At 51.9% G+C, this 15,429-nt stretch overlaps 6 protein-coding genes across 6 annotated transcripts; 4 read left to right on the top strand and 2 right to left on the bottom strand.

Moving 5' to 3' along the window:
• Positions 1-326: 326 nt before the first annotated feature.
• Positions 327-1,122, bottom strand: IAQ61_006143 (uncharacterized protein; the record flags this gene model as incomplete). Its single annotated transcript, XM_003835780.1, has 3 exons — positions 327-689; positions 808-1,060; positions 1,115-1,122. 3 exons carry the CDS (start codon positions 1,120-1,122, stop codon positions 327-329), a joined length of 624 nt encoding a protein of 207 aa, XP_003835828.1.
• A 644-nt stretch (positions 1,123-1,766) lies between these two features.
• Positions 1,767-3,702, bottom strand: IAQ61_006142 (uncharacterized protein; the record flags this gene model as incomplete). The annotated part of the gene is made up of 4 exons (XM_066097071.1): positions 1,767-1,887; positions 2,004-2,154; positions 2,210-3,423; positions 3,494-3,702. 4 exons carry the CDS (start codon positions 3,700-3,702, stop codon positions 1,767-1,769), a joined length of 1,695 nt encoding a protein of 564 aa, XP_065953063.1.
• Positions 3,703-4,642: 940 nt separating this feature from the next.
• IAQ61_006141 (uncharacterized protein) lies at positions 4,643-7,700 on the top strand. Its single transcript, XM_003835782.2, has 3 exons — positions 4,643-4,838; positions 4,891-5,781; positions 5,842-7,700. Exons 1-3 carry the CDS (start codon positions 4,793-4,795, stop codon positions 6,030-6,032), a joined length of 1,128 nt encoding a protein of 375 aa, XP_003835830.1. The 5' UTR covers positions 4,643-4,792; the 3' UTR covers positions 6,033-7,700.
• A 212-nt stretch (positions 7,701-7,912) lies between these two features.
• AMT1 (ammonium transporter Amt1) lies at positions 7,913-10,701 on the top strand. The gene is made up of 6 exons (XM_066097070.1): positions 7,913-7,973; positions 8,042-8,781; positions 8,844-8,908; positions 8,960-9,214; positions 9,261-10,179; positions 10,239-10,701. The coding sequence occupies exons 2-6, from the start codon at positions 8,668-8,670 to the stop codon at positions 10,416-10,418; spliced, it is 1,533 nt and encodes a 510-aa protein (XP_065953062.1). The 5' UTR covers positions 7,913-7,973; positions 8,042-8,667; the 3' UTR covers positions 10,419-10,701.
• Positions 10,702-10,788: 87 nt separating this feature from the next.
• On the top strand, positions 10,789-12,175 carry IAQ61_006139 (uncharacterized protein; the record flags this gene model as incomplete). Its single annotated transcript, XM_066097069.1, has 3 exons — positions 10,789-10,966; positions 11,081-11,550; positions 11,605-12,175. The coding sequence occupies exons 1-3, from the start codon at positions 10,913-10,915 to the stop codon at positions 12,173-12,175; spliced, it is 1,095 nt and encodes a 364-aa protein (XP_065953061.1). The 5' UTR covers positions 10,789-10,912.
• Positions 12,176-12,702: 527 nt separating this feature from the next.
• IAQ61_006138 (uncharacterized protein) lies at positions 12,703-15,425 on the top strand (the record flags this gene model as incomplete). The annotated part of the gene is made up of 4 exons (XM_066097068.1): positions 12,703-13,451; positions 13,508-14,147; positions 14,547-14,659; positions 14,756-15,425. The coding sequence occupies 4 exons, from the start codon at positions 12,703-12,705 to the stop codon at positions 15,423-15,425; spliced, it is 2,172 nt and encodes a 723-aa protein (XP_065953060.1).
• Between the last annotated feature and the right edge of the window lie 4 nt (positions 15,426-15,429).

The following is a 15,429-nucleotide window of genomic DNA, read 5'->3' as shown; positions in this document are numbered from 1 at the left end:
TACGAGGACGAGGACGTGTAGGTATAGGTATAGGTATCCTTGTTGGCGGAGGGTTGGGGATGGCTTGTGTTGGAAGTGCGGTTTGGGATGGTGGGTATGGGATAGGTGTTCGCTTCGACTACCTATCTGAATTGCGCTGGGTGGCCAAGTAGTGGAGATTTGGTTTTCTGCGTTGATACTGAGGGGGAATTGTGACATGGATGGGAGATGAACGATAATCTGCACGAGTATGTGTGGTATCCACATCTCCAGATGCATTTTGTTTCTTCAACGAGGTTTCCTACACCTCTCTGACCCAAGTAAATCAAGTCGATAATATATATCCCCTACTTCAGCTGCTCCAAAAGCCCCTTACTCTGCAGATATTCAGTAATCTCCTTGACACTATCCTCCACGCTCTTCTGATCACTCCTAATGTGAATCTCCGCATTCTCGGGCGCCTCGTACGGTGCGCTGATGCCTGTGAACTCTGGGATCTTGCCTTCCCTCGCCTTCTTGTATAGGCCCTTGGGGTCGCGCGCCTCTGCAACCTCGAGCGGGAGGTCGACAAATACTTCTACAAAGGCGAGGGGCTCATCATCGCCGGTAGTGATGGCGTGGAGTTCGCGAGCGGTGGCGCGGTCTTTTTTGTAGGGCGAGATGAAGGAGGTGATTGCGATTGTGGAGCTATCCGCGAAGAGTTTGGCGACCTGGTAGGTGTGGGTTTAGTGACATAGTCGAGATGTGATGTTTGCGAGGTGTGCTTGCGGTCCCAACTCCATGATTGAATTTGCGACAGATGTTTTGCGTTACGTTCACTTTACGTACCTCTGCTATCCGTCTGATGTTCTCGTTTCTATCCTTCTCTGTGAAGCCCAGGTCCTTGTTCAGGCCGAAGCGCACATTGTCGCCGTCGAGGCGGTATGCAGCGTAGCCCAGGTGCAGAAGGTGCTGCTCGAGCGCAGTTGCAATGGTCGACTTGCCAGACGCAGAGAGGCCAGTAAACCAAATTGTGAAGCCCTTTTGCTTGCGGAATCCGTTGCGCTCGGCGCGAGAGAGGGAGGGGTGCCATGTGATGTTGCTGTCGTCTTGTTAATTATGTTCATCTTCATGGCGGGGTAATGGCGGGGCTCACGTTGCCATGTTGGATATGTGCGTGTAGAAGCAACAGACTGATAGTAATCTGAGTAGTATAGGAAGTAAGAAGTAGGAAGTAGGAAATCAAAAGTCAGAAGTGAGGCCAGACGATGTTGCAAATGGGGTGAGACAGAATGCGCTCGTTAGTATAGATGTACTGTCAAAACTCCACAATCATGCGGCCGACCGGCCGGTCCCGCAGTGAGAATAATGCTCTACTCTATGCACTGGTCAGTTCTCCACTGGAGATGCATTGAATAATTTTTAGCGTGAATGACGTGCTGTTGGGGTTCCACAGCCAACGGGTAGGGCTGAAGGGACGGGAATGCCAGACCACTGAAAGTGTTTCTGCGTTCTCGCTTCGTTTGTTAGGACACCAACATCTGTACAAACGAAGCCTTCACGGAACAGAGCAGAACAAATCAAGCATCGAGCCTTGCCATCTAGTCTGATTGGAACTGGGCACAAGATTACATTCGTGTACATTGATTACAAACTCACATCTACATGGTACCAACAAACTGCCACTGCTGCATCACCGAGCATACACACCTTTCCCCGTCATCAAGAAAACACCGGTATTCCTCGTTACATCCCAAGACTGCCCCAGCCTCGACAAACTCCCCTCCACCAACCTCCTAACTATTCCTTCAACCATAGTCCTGACATCTCCCACCCTCCACCCCATCTGCCTGACCCTCCAAGCCCCGACAACCGCCACCAACACTGCCAAAACCCTCATCACTCTCCTCCTCCGCATCTTCATAAGCCCTTTACTTGTATACTCTATATCCCAATGACTCCATGTAGGAAACGTGCAGCGGCGCCAAAAATCAATCTGCGAGTAGGGATAGACGGTTGAATTCCAGCCATCTTTGGTGTAATACCAGCTAGAACAACCACTCTGCCAAACCGTGTTTTTGAGTGCGCGTTGCATTTCAGCCGTGTAGGCATTTTCCGCGGATGTCTTGATCTCAACGGTTGTAGCATGGTTGTGCAGGATGGGGGCAATGAATTTTAGGGTAAAGTTCACCATGTCTGCAGTGATCGTCAGCATGGGGGCAAGAGGGTAGTCGATGTACGGTTGACTTACTTTCGCTCGCCATGACGACTGAAGAGTGTCCTGTGGCGGTGTTGGGACCAAAGATCATGAAGAAGTTTGGGAAGCCGTCCATTGCTGTACCCTGATAGGCTTGGGCTCCTCCTCGGTCCTCCATGAGCTCCACGAGGTCTTTGCCGCCTTTACCGACAACCTTTAGGGGATGAAGCCATCTGGTTGTGTCGAAGCCGTTGGCTAACACGATAATGTCTGCGGCTATCTCTTTCTCTGGATACTCTTCAGGGTTCACGTTGTTGGGGTATGTGGCTCCACGTCCTAGTACTACTCCAGTTTCGCTGACTCGACTCAACGGTTGTGTAGTGAGGTTAATCTTGGGGTCGTTGAGGCTTCTTAGCCATCGCTTATCGAAGATGCGTCGTTTGCAGCCTACACCATAGTCTGGTGTCATGATCTCCCAGTACTTTTCGGGCACGTACTTCCTCATATTCTCCAGGACCTTTTCCTCGTAGATTTTTCGATGCTTCTCTGCATATGCTGTGTTGGGGAACAGCTTCAAAAACTCACCCTCGGCGGCAAGGAATACGGTGAATCGCAACATTTCCTTTAATCCTGGGATATACTTCATCAGCTTCGCACTATTTTTCTCCCACCAGGCGTCTCCTCCCGGTGGAGAAGGGCGGGGCACAACCCATGGTGGAGATCGCATCAGCTGGGTGACTGATTTTGCATTATACGGTGCATTTGGTAACCGTGGTACGAGCTGGGCAGAACTGCAACCTGTTCCAATAACAACGACACTCTTTTCGGTGAAGTCCACGCTTTCATCCCATCTCGCAGAATGGAACATCTTGCCCTTGAAGTTCTCAATGCCTTTGATCTCATCAGGCCATCCTTTAGGCTCCACAAGACCACCAACGCAACTGACAACGACTTTACTCTTCACAATCTCCGTTTCAGAATACACAGCGTGTTCGCCCTGATCATCGACAATTTTCTGCCGCTCCTTGGCTGAGAGATCCCCCATACCTGCCACCATCCTGCGTATCGTGACCTCCCATAGCTTCTCATCTTCCAGCCATCTGCAGCCTTGGATGTCCGTGTTGAGCTCAAACTTATCCGTAATCTTGTATTGTTCGCAGGCTTCGTGGTAATATCGAACGATTTCGTTGCCAGGCGGGTAAAAGGATGTCCAGTTCGGGTTTTGGGCAAAGGAGAAGGAGAAGGAGTAAAAGACAGCAGGCACATCGCTATATGGTGTGAGCGGTGTTCGTACTGATATTTTCCATTGAACTCTCGGCCAGAGAGGAGAAGACTCACCATGCAACGCCCGGGTATCTGTTGATCCACCAAGTGCCTCCAATACCAGCCTGGCGATCAAAAATGCGAAATTGATCGAATCCAAGCTGCTGTTTTAACTGACACGCCATAGCAATACCAGAAGCGCCGGCACCGACAATAATGACTGGATAATACGTGTATGCATCATGTGAGTAGCCATCGACTCTACGAATCGTTTCTGTAATCATTTCCAAAGGTGATATAACAAATGATGAGGAAGATAGCTATAAAGTCAATTCAATCTAATAATGTATGCCTGGGCAAACATAGGCAAGCTATGGTTGAATCTCAGCTAACATGGGATAGCATAAAAACTGGGGCCTCGGGTGGAGAAAGGTGAGCAATGATATAAGCTCTTTCTCAGGCCGCCCTGGGGCCACAATGCAATCATCCAACGCCCATTTTGCCGGCCAGGCGCACTTTGGCGCACTTTGTCCTTACGCCCCCAAGCGGGGAGAGTTGCTGCTTTGCCTCGGTAGACCCTGAAACGCCACCAGGAATGACTCCAGTGGTGAGTCACCAATCTACCTCTGGTAACGACATCATCATGTTTTCCTATAGGAATACAATCATCTTAAGATGTCTGAGTGTTCAAAACCCATGTTCCGACAGAACAATAACTCTTTCATTTGCTGACTGTGTTCTCACACTTGTCTTATCAAGGATTGCATTGGCGCTCCTTCGGGACGCTATCCCAGACGTACCTAATACGCATGATCAAAACATATGATAGAAAGTATTAATAGATGATGTGTAGAGTGAAGAGGTTGAATGATTTAGTGCTATCTTGCAAGTTGTTGATGCGATAGTTTCAGCAGAAGAAGGACAAGAAGCAGTCGTAGGTAGCCGTTTGACGGTGCATCAGGCTGATGTCGCCAACCCACCATGCTAGTTACCGGTATTGGGATGGACCTGCAGATATAAAAGCGGTAATAGGCATGCGGCCGACAGGACTATTCTCCGTTAAAGAATCTCAGCCTTAGAACTCACCAACTTTTGGACTGGAGGTGGTCGTGATTTCGGGCCTATTTGCTACCCTGTGGAGATCTCTCCCTCTGTCACGTGCAGACGTGGTCGCGCTTGCCCAGGTGGGCATTCGCGAATTGACCTCATCGACAAGCTAGGCCACAAAACCTCACCTGCACGGAAAGCTGCACATCCAACACCTGGACTTAGCACTGAACCTTTGTCTCTAGTGAAGTAATATGTCAAAGGTCTGTATATAGAGAGTTTGATCCCTCGAATGCCTAGGGTAGCTGTGCGCCTACTCTACTCAGCATGAACGGCATTGATGGCTCAGACCGTCATGTCAAGACGGTTGAAGGTATGCGTTGAATGAGCTCAAAGACATGTACTCTCGATTAACGTATGCGTAGCACCTCCGCCATCACTACTAGCCATTGTTCTCGACACCAACCCGCACGCCTGGGCGCATCTTTCCTCGACCCTTTCATTGTCCGCAGCCCTCGCCAACATCCTCGTCTTCATCAACGCCCACCTAGCCTCAGGAAATGCGAACGAAGTTGCTGTCATAGCATCGCACTCACATAAGACGACCTTTTTATACCCGACACCATCATCCAGTCCAAGACCGCGTAAAGCTGCAAATGGAGATGTGGAGATGAACGGTGCTGGAGGCAACAGCGAGCCTCACATGGCGGAGAATCCAAACAAATATCGGCCATTTGCCATAGTCGAAAATGCAATTCTACGAAATTTCGCAAAGTTACTGGACGAGACCAATGAGAGACACCTCGCTGCGACACCAACCACTCTCATCGGCGGAGCGCTCTCACTTGCTTTGACACATATAAACAAGCAAACCATGTTGCACGCACCAACCGCAGCCAGCGCTGAGAGTGCATCCCTCGCAGCATTAGCGGATGCTGAGAATACTCATGTCGACCGAATACCGTTGACATCTCGCATACTCATTGTCTCCGTGTCTGGAGATCTCGCGAATCAATACATACCCGTCATGAATTCTATATTTGCTGCGCAGAGAAAAAGAATTCCAATAGATATCCTCAAACTAGCAGGAGATACTGTCCTGCTGCAGCAAGCGAGTGACGCGACCGGAGGTGTCTATATGAAGCCTGAACGGCCAGAGGGGTTACTACAGTATCTGATGATGGCTTTTTTGCCAGATGTGACTGCAAGGGCAAGCTTGGTCGTTCCTAATGCAGGTGGAGTTGATTTCCGGGCAGCATGCTTCTGCCATCGAAGGGTGGTTGACATTGGCTTTGTGTGCAGTGTATGCCTTAGCAGTAAGTTCCTGCAATATTATTCTTGCACATGTCAACATGATGCTAATCTCGCATCATCAGTCTTCTGCAGTCCCGATCTTCCGGATAACCTTTGTTTGACATGTGGCTCCTATCTCTCCCTACGCAGCGCAATGACAAATACACCGGCCCTGATACCCAGAAAAAAGAAGAAGAAGAAGAAGATCGGTACCGACTCAGGCACACCTGGAGGGTCAACACCAGTCGGATCCGGCACACCTGCACATCCTTGATAATTTGACATGCAAATAAACGCAGGACTGTCCAATCGTATCGTGGACGGCTATCCACCCTTCGAGACGCGCGTACATGTCTCCTACAAACCCCGCCCTCTTTCAGTCTCATAGCGCTTTACCCCAGAGAAAGTAAGCCTTCCAGTGGACAAATGTAAGAGCATACCTGCTTGCGCACACCTTGAAACCAACGGCGGCCCGAAAGAGGCTTTTATTAAACACGACATTATTACGTCGGCGGTAGTATGTGACCCGCTCATGCATCCATTTGCATGGATATCTGGGACAAGGCGACTGGAAAGATACACAATTCAAGAGGGAAACAGATGTCGAAACGCTTCCAGGTTTGCCATCGTAAAAGTTAGCCAAGTACTGGATCTCTGGATGTTTGTAGGTCCCAAAGCGCTTGGACAGAGAGCTGCGAGTACTATGGACGTGCTTGGGCTAGAAACTAAGCTCTTGTCTATTCTCACCGGCCATCAGCCCGAGCCGAGCGTGGCCAATGGCAGGTAGCTAAAGCACACGCGTACCTGGAAACTGTGTCGGAGGAATTTATAAAATGTCGTATCCAAGACCACAATAGCTGTGAATCGAATTGGCATGTGTTAGATGAACCATCAATGCATGCACAGTAAACAACCTTGATGCCGCCTCGTCTTTGTTCTTGAAAATGACTTGTCTCAGGCTATGAGCGCATCGTAAAGCTACCGGTACCAATGGGAAGACAGCGGAGAGGCGCTAGCATGTGATGTGTCCATGCAAGCCGAAGCCGCAAGAGTAGAAGAGATGCAGGCCAGGGGCTGTCTTGGATGCCGGTGGTTGGAGCTCTCGGCGGGATGCGACGGCAGGACGTGGGATTGACCTTTTTGGAAACGGTGCTGAACATGGAAGAGATGAGGGGAAGAGAGAGATAAGGAACCGAAACAATAGGGCTGTTGGAGGGATGCATTACAAAGACTTGGCTATGGTAGGTACAGATCTGATCCTGTTTTTTTTTTTTTTTTTTTTTTTTTTGCAACGGTACAGGTATGCTGTGCTAGAAAAGAAGCTTTGGAATGTGAAGCTCGAGTAATTTCTTCTCATCTAGTCTTGCCATGTCGAATGAAATGGCCTGGACAACCACAGTTCGTTGGACCTTTTGATGTTTGTGAAGATGGGGGTCATGTTATGTCTGTGACGGGGGTCAAATGCATGTGCAGCAAAGGCGGCGTTGCCCGGTTTGGGTGACCAGTTGCCCAGACTGGCCCCGTGACCTCGCTCTCGGCTCTAGCCTCGTTTGTGAGATCTGAGGCCGACGTACAGGTTCGGTGGGCCTATCACGGCTCCTCACGTTATCAGCGTGCCCTGCTCGGCACAACTGGGGAAGACATGTTGTTCTTCGCATCACCCAACACGGATAGGGGAGCGATAGGACACTCGTGCGACCGGCGGCATGGTAAATGTCGCATGCGAGATTGCTCTTGATGTCCGGGCCGCTATTTGTGCTCGCAGGCAGGCCATTCACTGTCAGGGAGGATAAGACAATGGGGGGCATTTGGAGAAGTAGAACATGACAGTCTTGTGAGCCTTCAAGACCCTCACACAAAGTACGACTCCTATGTAAGAGTAGGGTAGTGGTGACTGAGATTGGCTTGGAAAAAGATTGACTAGAGAAGAAACGGCTGCTCCAGACTCTCTTTTTTTTTTTTTTTTTTTTTTTTTGCCATCCTACGAGGACGGACATGATCCCACGGACGCGGTTCGTCCAGCCGCACACAAAACAAGGCCCCAGAAATGTAGGAACATGGGGCTGCGTTTGGGTGGGAGCTGGCGCCTGGCTGCTGGGTACTTATCGTAGCGAGCAAGCGAGCAAGCCGTGACAGGCCGTCTCGAGATTGGCTGACCAACAACAACACACATCACGCATCACACACAAGACCTCATGTACCACACAGATCTCTGGTATGTATCTACTCTACATCAATCCCCCACAGTGGCTTGCCACTCGCTAATTCTTGCACGGGGGCAAGACATGATGCTGCACCTCGTCGTTTAGGAACCGTCCAAGCGTTGTGGGCGGAAACGGTAATAAGGGTACACACATGGGAGGACTAGGTACTCTACATAGCTTCTGATCATTGTCCTGACTGTCCTGTCCTGTCTTGATACGATACCTAGCAGCCATCACGGACCCCTTCGAACGTGCGTTCGGAGATCAAGCCAACGTGGTTGAACTACCTAAGCGACTAATCAGCCACTCGACGTCGTCGTATATGTATACCATCTTGTGAATCCTCACATTGCTGTCTGGGTACCCAGCCCCGCCCACGCTGCCGACTATTCCTCGGTCGTTGCGTTAGTTTCACCCGACCTTCTTTGCTTCTTTGCAGCTCTGCTATTCCAAGGTTGGGGCGAGCGCCAAGGTCTGACCTACGAAACATCCCGTTCTCAAGCGTTGTCGCCATCGACCAAGGCCCTTTTACCTCCCCTCTACCCACTCCATTCCTTCTTTTCCATTTCTCAGTTTCCCTACCTCTTATTCCCTATCCAGCTTCTGTACGGTATTGCTGCGAGGGGCTCCATTCGCTGGATTCGCAAAACCGAACCTCTGTCAACTTTCCAAAGACGACGGTATTCTAGTGCCAGACCGCCCGAAATGGATCCAGTATCGTCGGGACTGGATCCGACGCTTCCTTTGGAAACGTTCACCAATACTTCCATAGCGACGGGAGGCGATTCGAGACTATACAATCTCAATGTCTTTTACAATGCAAGTTTGCCGGAGGCGATTCTGATGATGATGCGTGGGGCTAAGCTAATGCATCTCTCTAGCCCGGCGACATCGCTTGGATGATCACATCGACAGCGCTCGTGCTTCTCATGATCCCAGGTGTAGGGTGAGTTTAACATTTCTCGCCCTATGCTGTTCAGAATTGACCTGGAACTAGGTTCTTCTACTCTGGACTTGCAAGGAGAAAGTCGGCATTATCGTTATTATGGCTTTCCGTCATGGCGGCCGCGGTCGTCTCCTTCCAGTGGTTTTTCTGGGGTTACTCACTTGCCTTTTCGCACAAGGCCGGAAAGTTCATCGGAGCGCTGGATAACTTTGGGTTAATGGATGTTCTAGCGGCTCCTTCTATCGGTAGTCCGCGGATTCCTGACCTCATGTTTTGTCTTTACCAGGGCATGTTCGCCGCCATCACGTATGATCTACAACCTTGAATGCAAGACCTAGCTAATATCACATAGGGTTGCACTGGCCGTCGGAGCTGTTGCCGAACGAGGAAGGATGCTTCCCTGTGTCATCTACATGTTCATCTGGACTACCGTCATCTACGACCCCATCGCATGCTGGACCTGGAACCCATCCGGCTGGGTCTTCAAGATGGGCGGATTGGACTTTGCTGGCGGAACCCCTGTCCATATCGCCTCTGGTACTGCAGCTCTCGCATACTCCTATATGCTTGGAAAGAGAAGTGGACATGGAACACAAGAGCTCAACTACCGCCCGCACAACGTCACCCACATCGTCATTGGTACCGTCTTCCTATGGGTTGGCTGGTTCGGCTTCAACGCTGGCTCGGCGCTGTCTGCTAACCTCCGTGCGGTCATGGCCGCTGTTTGCACCAACCTGGCTGCTTGCTGCGGTGGAATTACCTGGTGCCTGGTCGACTACCGTTTAGAGCGCAAGTGGTCCACCGTGGGCTTTTGCTCTGGTGTCATTGCTGGTCTGGTGGCTATTACCCCTGGATCTGGATACGTGCCTGCCTGGTCTGCCGTGGTCTTTGGTGTCGTCGGCGGCATATCCTGCAACTACGCCACCAAATTGAAGTACTTCCTCCGCTGCGATGATGCCCTCGACATCTTTGCTGTACACGGCGTCGGCGGCTTCATCGGTAACATCCTGACTGCCTTTTTTGCCGCAGACTACATTGCGCATCTTGACGGCGCCACCATCATCGACGGCGGCTGGCTAAACCACCACTGGATCCAGCTCGGCTACCAACTCGCAGACTCCTTTGCCGGCGGCGCCTACTCCTTCATCGGCACCTGCATCATCCTCGGCGTCCTCGACTTTTTCGGCAAATTTGTGCCCGTCCTGCGTCTCCGCGCCAGCGAAGAAGAAGAAGCCCTCGGTATCGACGACGTCGAAATCGGCGAGTTCGCTGTACGCTACTTCCCTTTCCCCCCCTCTCTTCACGAACTCGCAAACTAACATATTACCAGTACGACTATGTCGAACTCACACGCGAAGTCGGAATCCCAGACGAAGGTGTCGAAGAGGGCATGTCGACATACTCGCTGGACCGCCGCGGCGCTCCCATGCCTGCGAAGAGTCACCACGAGAAGAATCAAGACTCTATGGATTCAGAGCACCAGCTTGCGGACTGGGCGCACCGTGCATGATATCTCTCTCTTCTTACTCTGTATATGAACATTGCGATTTTACTTGTTGTTTATTTGGCGCTTTCGCTTTATACCATTTTTTTGGGTCCTTTTGTTTGCATATTGGATGGCTGGAAAGGGGGGCTTGTTGGAGGACGATGTTTTAGTGTCGTTAGGAGATTTGGGAACGAAGAAGTAAATCAACACAATTGATTCCGATAAGTGACAATGGATCTCCTCGAAATCACTCATGAGACGCATATTTATACCAGACTGAAATCTGAGCCCAAAGAATTTATATTGCGAGGCAGAACGAGCACAATAATACATGTACATGTTGTAGGACGGAGGGCAATGAGATCTAACCGTGTTTGAGCTAGCGTCATGCTCTTCGCTTAGCATGGTGAATCTTGGCAAAGTCACTGAGAGCGAATTCTACTCCTCAACACCAACGACCGCCCAACGTTACCGCCCCCCGCCGAACCTTTCCCCAACGTTTTTTCGACGACTCCAACATGGCGGACGCTCAGAAAGAACTGCCTTTCAAGGCGGTGCAGATCGATGCCCTTGTACGTCCAAAACCGCGAAGCTGGCACCCCACCACGCCCCCCGCCATTGTGCTCTTCTAGCTCACACACTTTGGGCATACTTCGCAAGTACAAGAGGCTGACTATGGAGTTCAGGTCGCGATCAAGATTGCCACTGCCAGTGGTAAATCCTTCCCTTCTCTCGCGACTGGTAGTGTGGTTGGCATGGAGAAGAATGGCGTCCTCGAGATCACCAACTGCTTCCCCTTCCCAGAGCTGTCTGTTGCACAGGCCGATGGACAGAACGACTCCGCGGCTAGTCTCGCCGCTGCCGCTCCTCGTGCCAAGCAGAACATTGCATACGGCAACGAGATGATCAAGTTCCTGCGCGAAGTCAACGTCGATGCCAACAACGTGGGGTGGTACACCAGCACCAGCATGGGCAACTTCGTCAACCTGAACACCATTGAGAACCAGTACTTCTACCAGACCCAGCCAAATGAGCGGACCGTGGCTGTCGTCTACGATGTGAGCAGAAGCTCTCAAGGGAGCTTGAACCTGCGCGCATACAGACTTTCGCCTTCCTTTGTGACCGCGTACAAGGAGGGCAAGTTCACAACCGAAAGGTGTGTATGAGATTTTTACTTGAATCGCGACTGTAACATGTCTAACAATTGTAGTCTTCAAAAGAGCGGACTCCGCTACCACGACATCCTGGTCGAACTCCCTGTTACCATTCGCAACTCCCATCTCCTCACATCACTTCTTCACCAGCTACCATCCGTTGCGCCCAAGGAGGAGCTCAAATTCCCACCCAACCTAGCTGCTCTGCAACAAGACCCGAACACCCCACAACCTCCTCTATTTCCCAACTACGACTCGTTAGACCTCTCCATCGACCCTTTCCTCGAGAAGACATGTGATCTCCTCCTCGAGAGCATCGAGAATCACCACACCGAGATCAACAACTACCAGTACTACCAGCGCTCGCTCGCACGTGAGCAAACCAAGATCACCGCCTGGCAACAGAAGCGCAAGGCCGAGAACGCCGCACGCACGGCATCCAAGCAGGCCCTTCTCCCAGAAGACGAGTGGCAAAGACTGTTCAAGCTGCCCCAGGAGCCCAGCAGGTTGGAGACGCTCCTAAACTCGAGACAGGTCGAGCAGTACTCGAGGCAGGTGGATGGATTCACCGCTGGAGTCACCGCCAAGATGTTTGCGGTCAAGAGCAACTTGCTTCCTGGCGAGTAGAAAATGGTTAGATGTGTATGTTTCATGATTATGCTTCTCTTCGTCACAGCATGGGCACGGCGTTGAGGTTTCGCGGGTTGGTCTTGTTCAAAAGCTAAGGATGTGGGGCCCTCCTCGGAGCCACTTCAGCGTAGCGCAGGACAGGACAGGATAGGACAGGACAGACAAAAGAAGGTTTGATAGGGTTGGCCGCATGTCACTTGTCAGCACGAGGGCGAGCGAGGTGGGGATCCCAGGATTCCAATGTGTTTTGAATTAGCGGCTGGATGTTATGATGATATTCCCCAAGTGGTGGTGGAGCGATTATCGCCACATAGAGTGCTGAATCAGACAAAGAAGTAGCCATCAGCCTTTGCAACCTTTTCTGCGTGCTTTGACTAGCTGGTCACTGTTCTGCAACCTGCACCACATTCCAGTAGCAATCCGCGAACCAGGTTCGCTGCCGGGTGATCTTTTCCAAACTTCCACAACGGCTTTGGGTTCCTCGGTCGGTCGGCTTAAAGCAGCACTGAACCTTCGGCGCCATCATGCAGCAGGCTTCGTCGCCTGTGCTGCAGCAGCAATTGCGGTCACTGCAACAACACCCAGGCGCACTTCACACGCTGCACCAGTCGCCCGACGGCACGTTGTACCCACAGCAGACAGTGCCCGAGCTTCAGGACCTCCACGCGCATAATGTCTACCATGCGCAGCAGCAGCAACAACACCAACACCAACAGCAGCAGCAGCAGCAGCATCATCACCATCACCAACAACAGCCCTATGCGCTGAACGGACCGCCACCGCCGCCGCCACCGCCAACTGCGCACCAGCTGCCTGTACACCACCACCAGTACGAGCAACATGGCTTACCGTCTTCTGCCTCGTTCCCACCCTATCCAGCAACAGCAACCTACCAGCATGCGACGAGTCCACGATTATTCGTGAATGCGCCTCCGCCCCCACCCCCACTACAAGGCCCCGCACAGCAGCACTACCACTCTCCGCAGCTATCAACTCCGCTGCCACCACAGACACAACTCCCGCCACAACGGCCAATACAGCAGCTGTCACTACCCGCGCCATTGCCTATACTGACGTTGCCGCAATCTCACCCACATGTTCAGCACGCTCAGCCCGTGCTCCAACAACCGCAGGCCCCGGACGGTGACGAGTCCCCGTTCACAAATCATGGCCAGTTCCAAGGGCTCAAGTTGATCCCGAATCCGCCAGATTTGGATTTGTGGCGGGAAAGGCTGTTCAATGTAGATGATATGATCACGTTGACAGAAGAAGAGTTCGTCTTTGCTTTCAGCACATGTGCGCATTTTACTAACCTAACTTGATGACCAGATTCCAGACTTATTTCCCACATATTGACAACGTCTACTCGCATCGATCCACGCAGCGACATAAGCGCAAACGGTTTGTATCGCATTACTGGGACTGTCGCCTCAAGGGCCGCCCGCCAGGCACGAAGAAGTCTACCGATCCGGACAAGAAGAAGAGGAAACGAGTCGCTCGAGAGCGCAACCTCTGCGATGTCAAGATCAAGATTACGGAATTCTTCGATCAGCGGGAATATGAAGAGCAGCTCGGTCATCGGCCACCTGTCGCCTCCGAACTCGAGTCGACAAGCCCAATGACCGCCGGCAGTATGGTGGGTGGGAATCTAGGCCAGACCCAAGCATTCTACGGACAGCCGCATCAGATGTTACCGCAACACCAAGTTGGGTCCTGGGATATGCCGTCGAACATGGGTGAGCCGAGTATGAGCATGTCGCACTATGCGCCAGGTCCCCCATTATCACCGGGTCCTCCACCAAAGAAGTTTTACACATTTCAGAGAGTCAATGGGAATGGTGGAAATGGGAAAGGTGATGGGGTTGCGGGTCCCCATAAACATACGTTGGAAGAGAGTGACCGGGTCAAGAAGAATAGTGTGCTGAGATGGCAGGCCAAGATGGAAAAGGATGACAGAAAGAAAGTACAGGTAAGATTCCTTCACTTACAGTTCAATTTGCCATCTCTGCGTCTTTCCAAGTATGTCCATCTTGTGCTTTTTGGCTTGTTACTCGTTGTGAATACGATCGACCGTGCAACAAGTAGATGCATACGTCATCTTGATGCGGGCTAGACCAGTTGATCGGACCATTTGCCGAGTCACTCGATCTTGCCATGTCTTGATATAATGGCTTGTTTTCCGTCTTTCAATCATACTCTCACGTTCTCAACTAGAGTGTTGCGAGCATTTCCCCGTCACGTCCCTTGTCGTCACTCTACGTTTCCAGTCCCAGTCCACTGTTTCGGTCTATTTATCCTGCCCAAACCTTCACGCTGCTCGCGCTTGTCTACTTTTTCTGCACTGTCCACAATGACCGACACCAATCAGGGCGGCGACGCGACCAAGAAAACGTACCATAAGAAAGCCACGGGCAATGCGTTGACAACGGTCAAAAATCACTCCAAAGAGGATGACCTCAAGCTGTATGGTAGTGCATTCTGGCAAGTCTCTCTTCTCTCCTACTCCTACCAACATCTCCTCCCCACCCACGACACCTCTTCTCAAAGCCGCTCAACAGCAACTAACCCCCAACCCAGCCCCTTTGTCCAACGCGTCTGGATCTCGCTCGAATACAAGCGCCTCCCCTACCAATACATCGAAGTAGACCCCTACAAGAAACCCCAATCCCTACTCGACGTCAACCCGCGCGGCCTCGTCCCCGCCATCCGCCACGGCCCCACGTGGTCCACACACGAATCCAGCGTGATAATGGAATACCTCGAAGACCTCGCCGCCGGCCCCCCCCTCCTCCCCCTCGACCCCCAATCCCGAGCGACAAGCCGCCTCTGGACCGACCACATCAACCGCCACATCATCCCCCTCTTCTACAAACTCCTCCAATCCCAAGCCGCCCCCGACCAACACACCCACGCCGCCAACCTCGCCGCCCAAATCGCAAAACTCATCGACGCCGCCCACCCAACCGGCCCCTTTTTTCTCGGCCCAAATCTCAGCTTCGTCGACGTCCAGCTCGCGCCCTGGATCCTCCGTCTCAGCCGCGTTTTGACGCCCTATCGCGGTTGGCCTGCGCCTGAGGAGGGGAGTCGCTGGCGCAGATGGGTCGAGGGCATCGAGGCTGAGCGCTGTGTTCGCGTTACGACGAGTGGTGAGGATTTGTATCTCGATAGTTATGAGCGGTATGCGGAGAATCGGCCGGGGACGAGTTTGTTGGCGGATGCGGTGAATGCGGGGGGTGGGTTGCCTTAGGGGG

Source organism: Plenodomus lingam (genome assembly GCF_022343315.1).
Source record: "Plenodomus lingam strain CAN1 chromosome Unknown contig_23, whole genome shotgun sequence".
Taxonomy (NCBI): Eukaryota; Fungi; Ascomycota; class Dothideomycetes; order Pleosporales; family Leptosphaeriaceae; genus Plenodomus; species Plenodomus lingam.
This window is presented reverse-complemented; position numbering and strand designations above follow the sequence as displayed.

Coding starts and splice junctions, on each gene's coding strand:
- IAQ61_006141 (XM_003835782.2), top strand. CDS start 4,793: ATGAACGGCATTGATGGCTCAGACCGTCATGTCAAGACGGTTGAAG. Junction 4,839..4,890: donor TCATGTCAAGACGGTTGAAG/GTATGCGTTGAA, acceptor ACGTATGCGTAG/CACCTCCGCCATCACTACTA. Junction 5,782..5,841: donor GTGCAGTGTATGCCTTAGCA/GTAAGTTCCTGC, acceptor TCGCATCATCAG/TCTTCTGCAGTCCCGATCTT.
- AMT1 (XM_066097070.1), top strand. CDS start 8,668: ATGGATCCAGTATCGTCGGGACTGGATCCGACGCTTCCTTTGGAAACG. Junction 8,782..8,843: donor ATCTCAATGTCTTTTACAAT/GCAAGTTTGCCG, acceptor GCATCTCTCTAG/CCCGGCGACATCGCTTGGAT. Junction 9,215..9,260: donor GGCATGTTCGCCGCCATCAC/GTATGATCTACA, acceptor AATATCACATAG/GGTTGCACTGGCCGTCGGAG.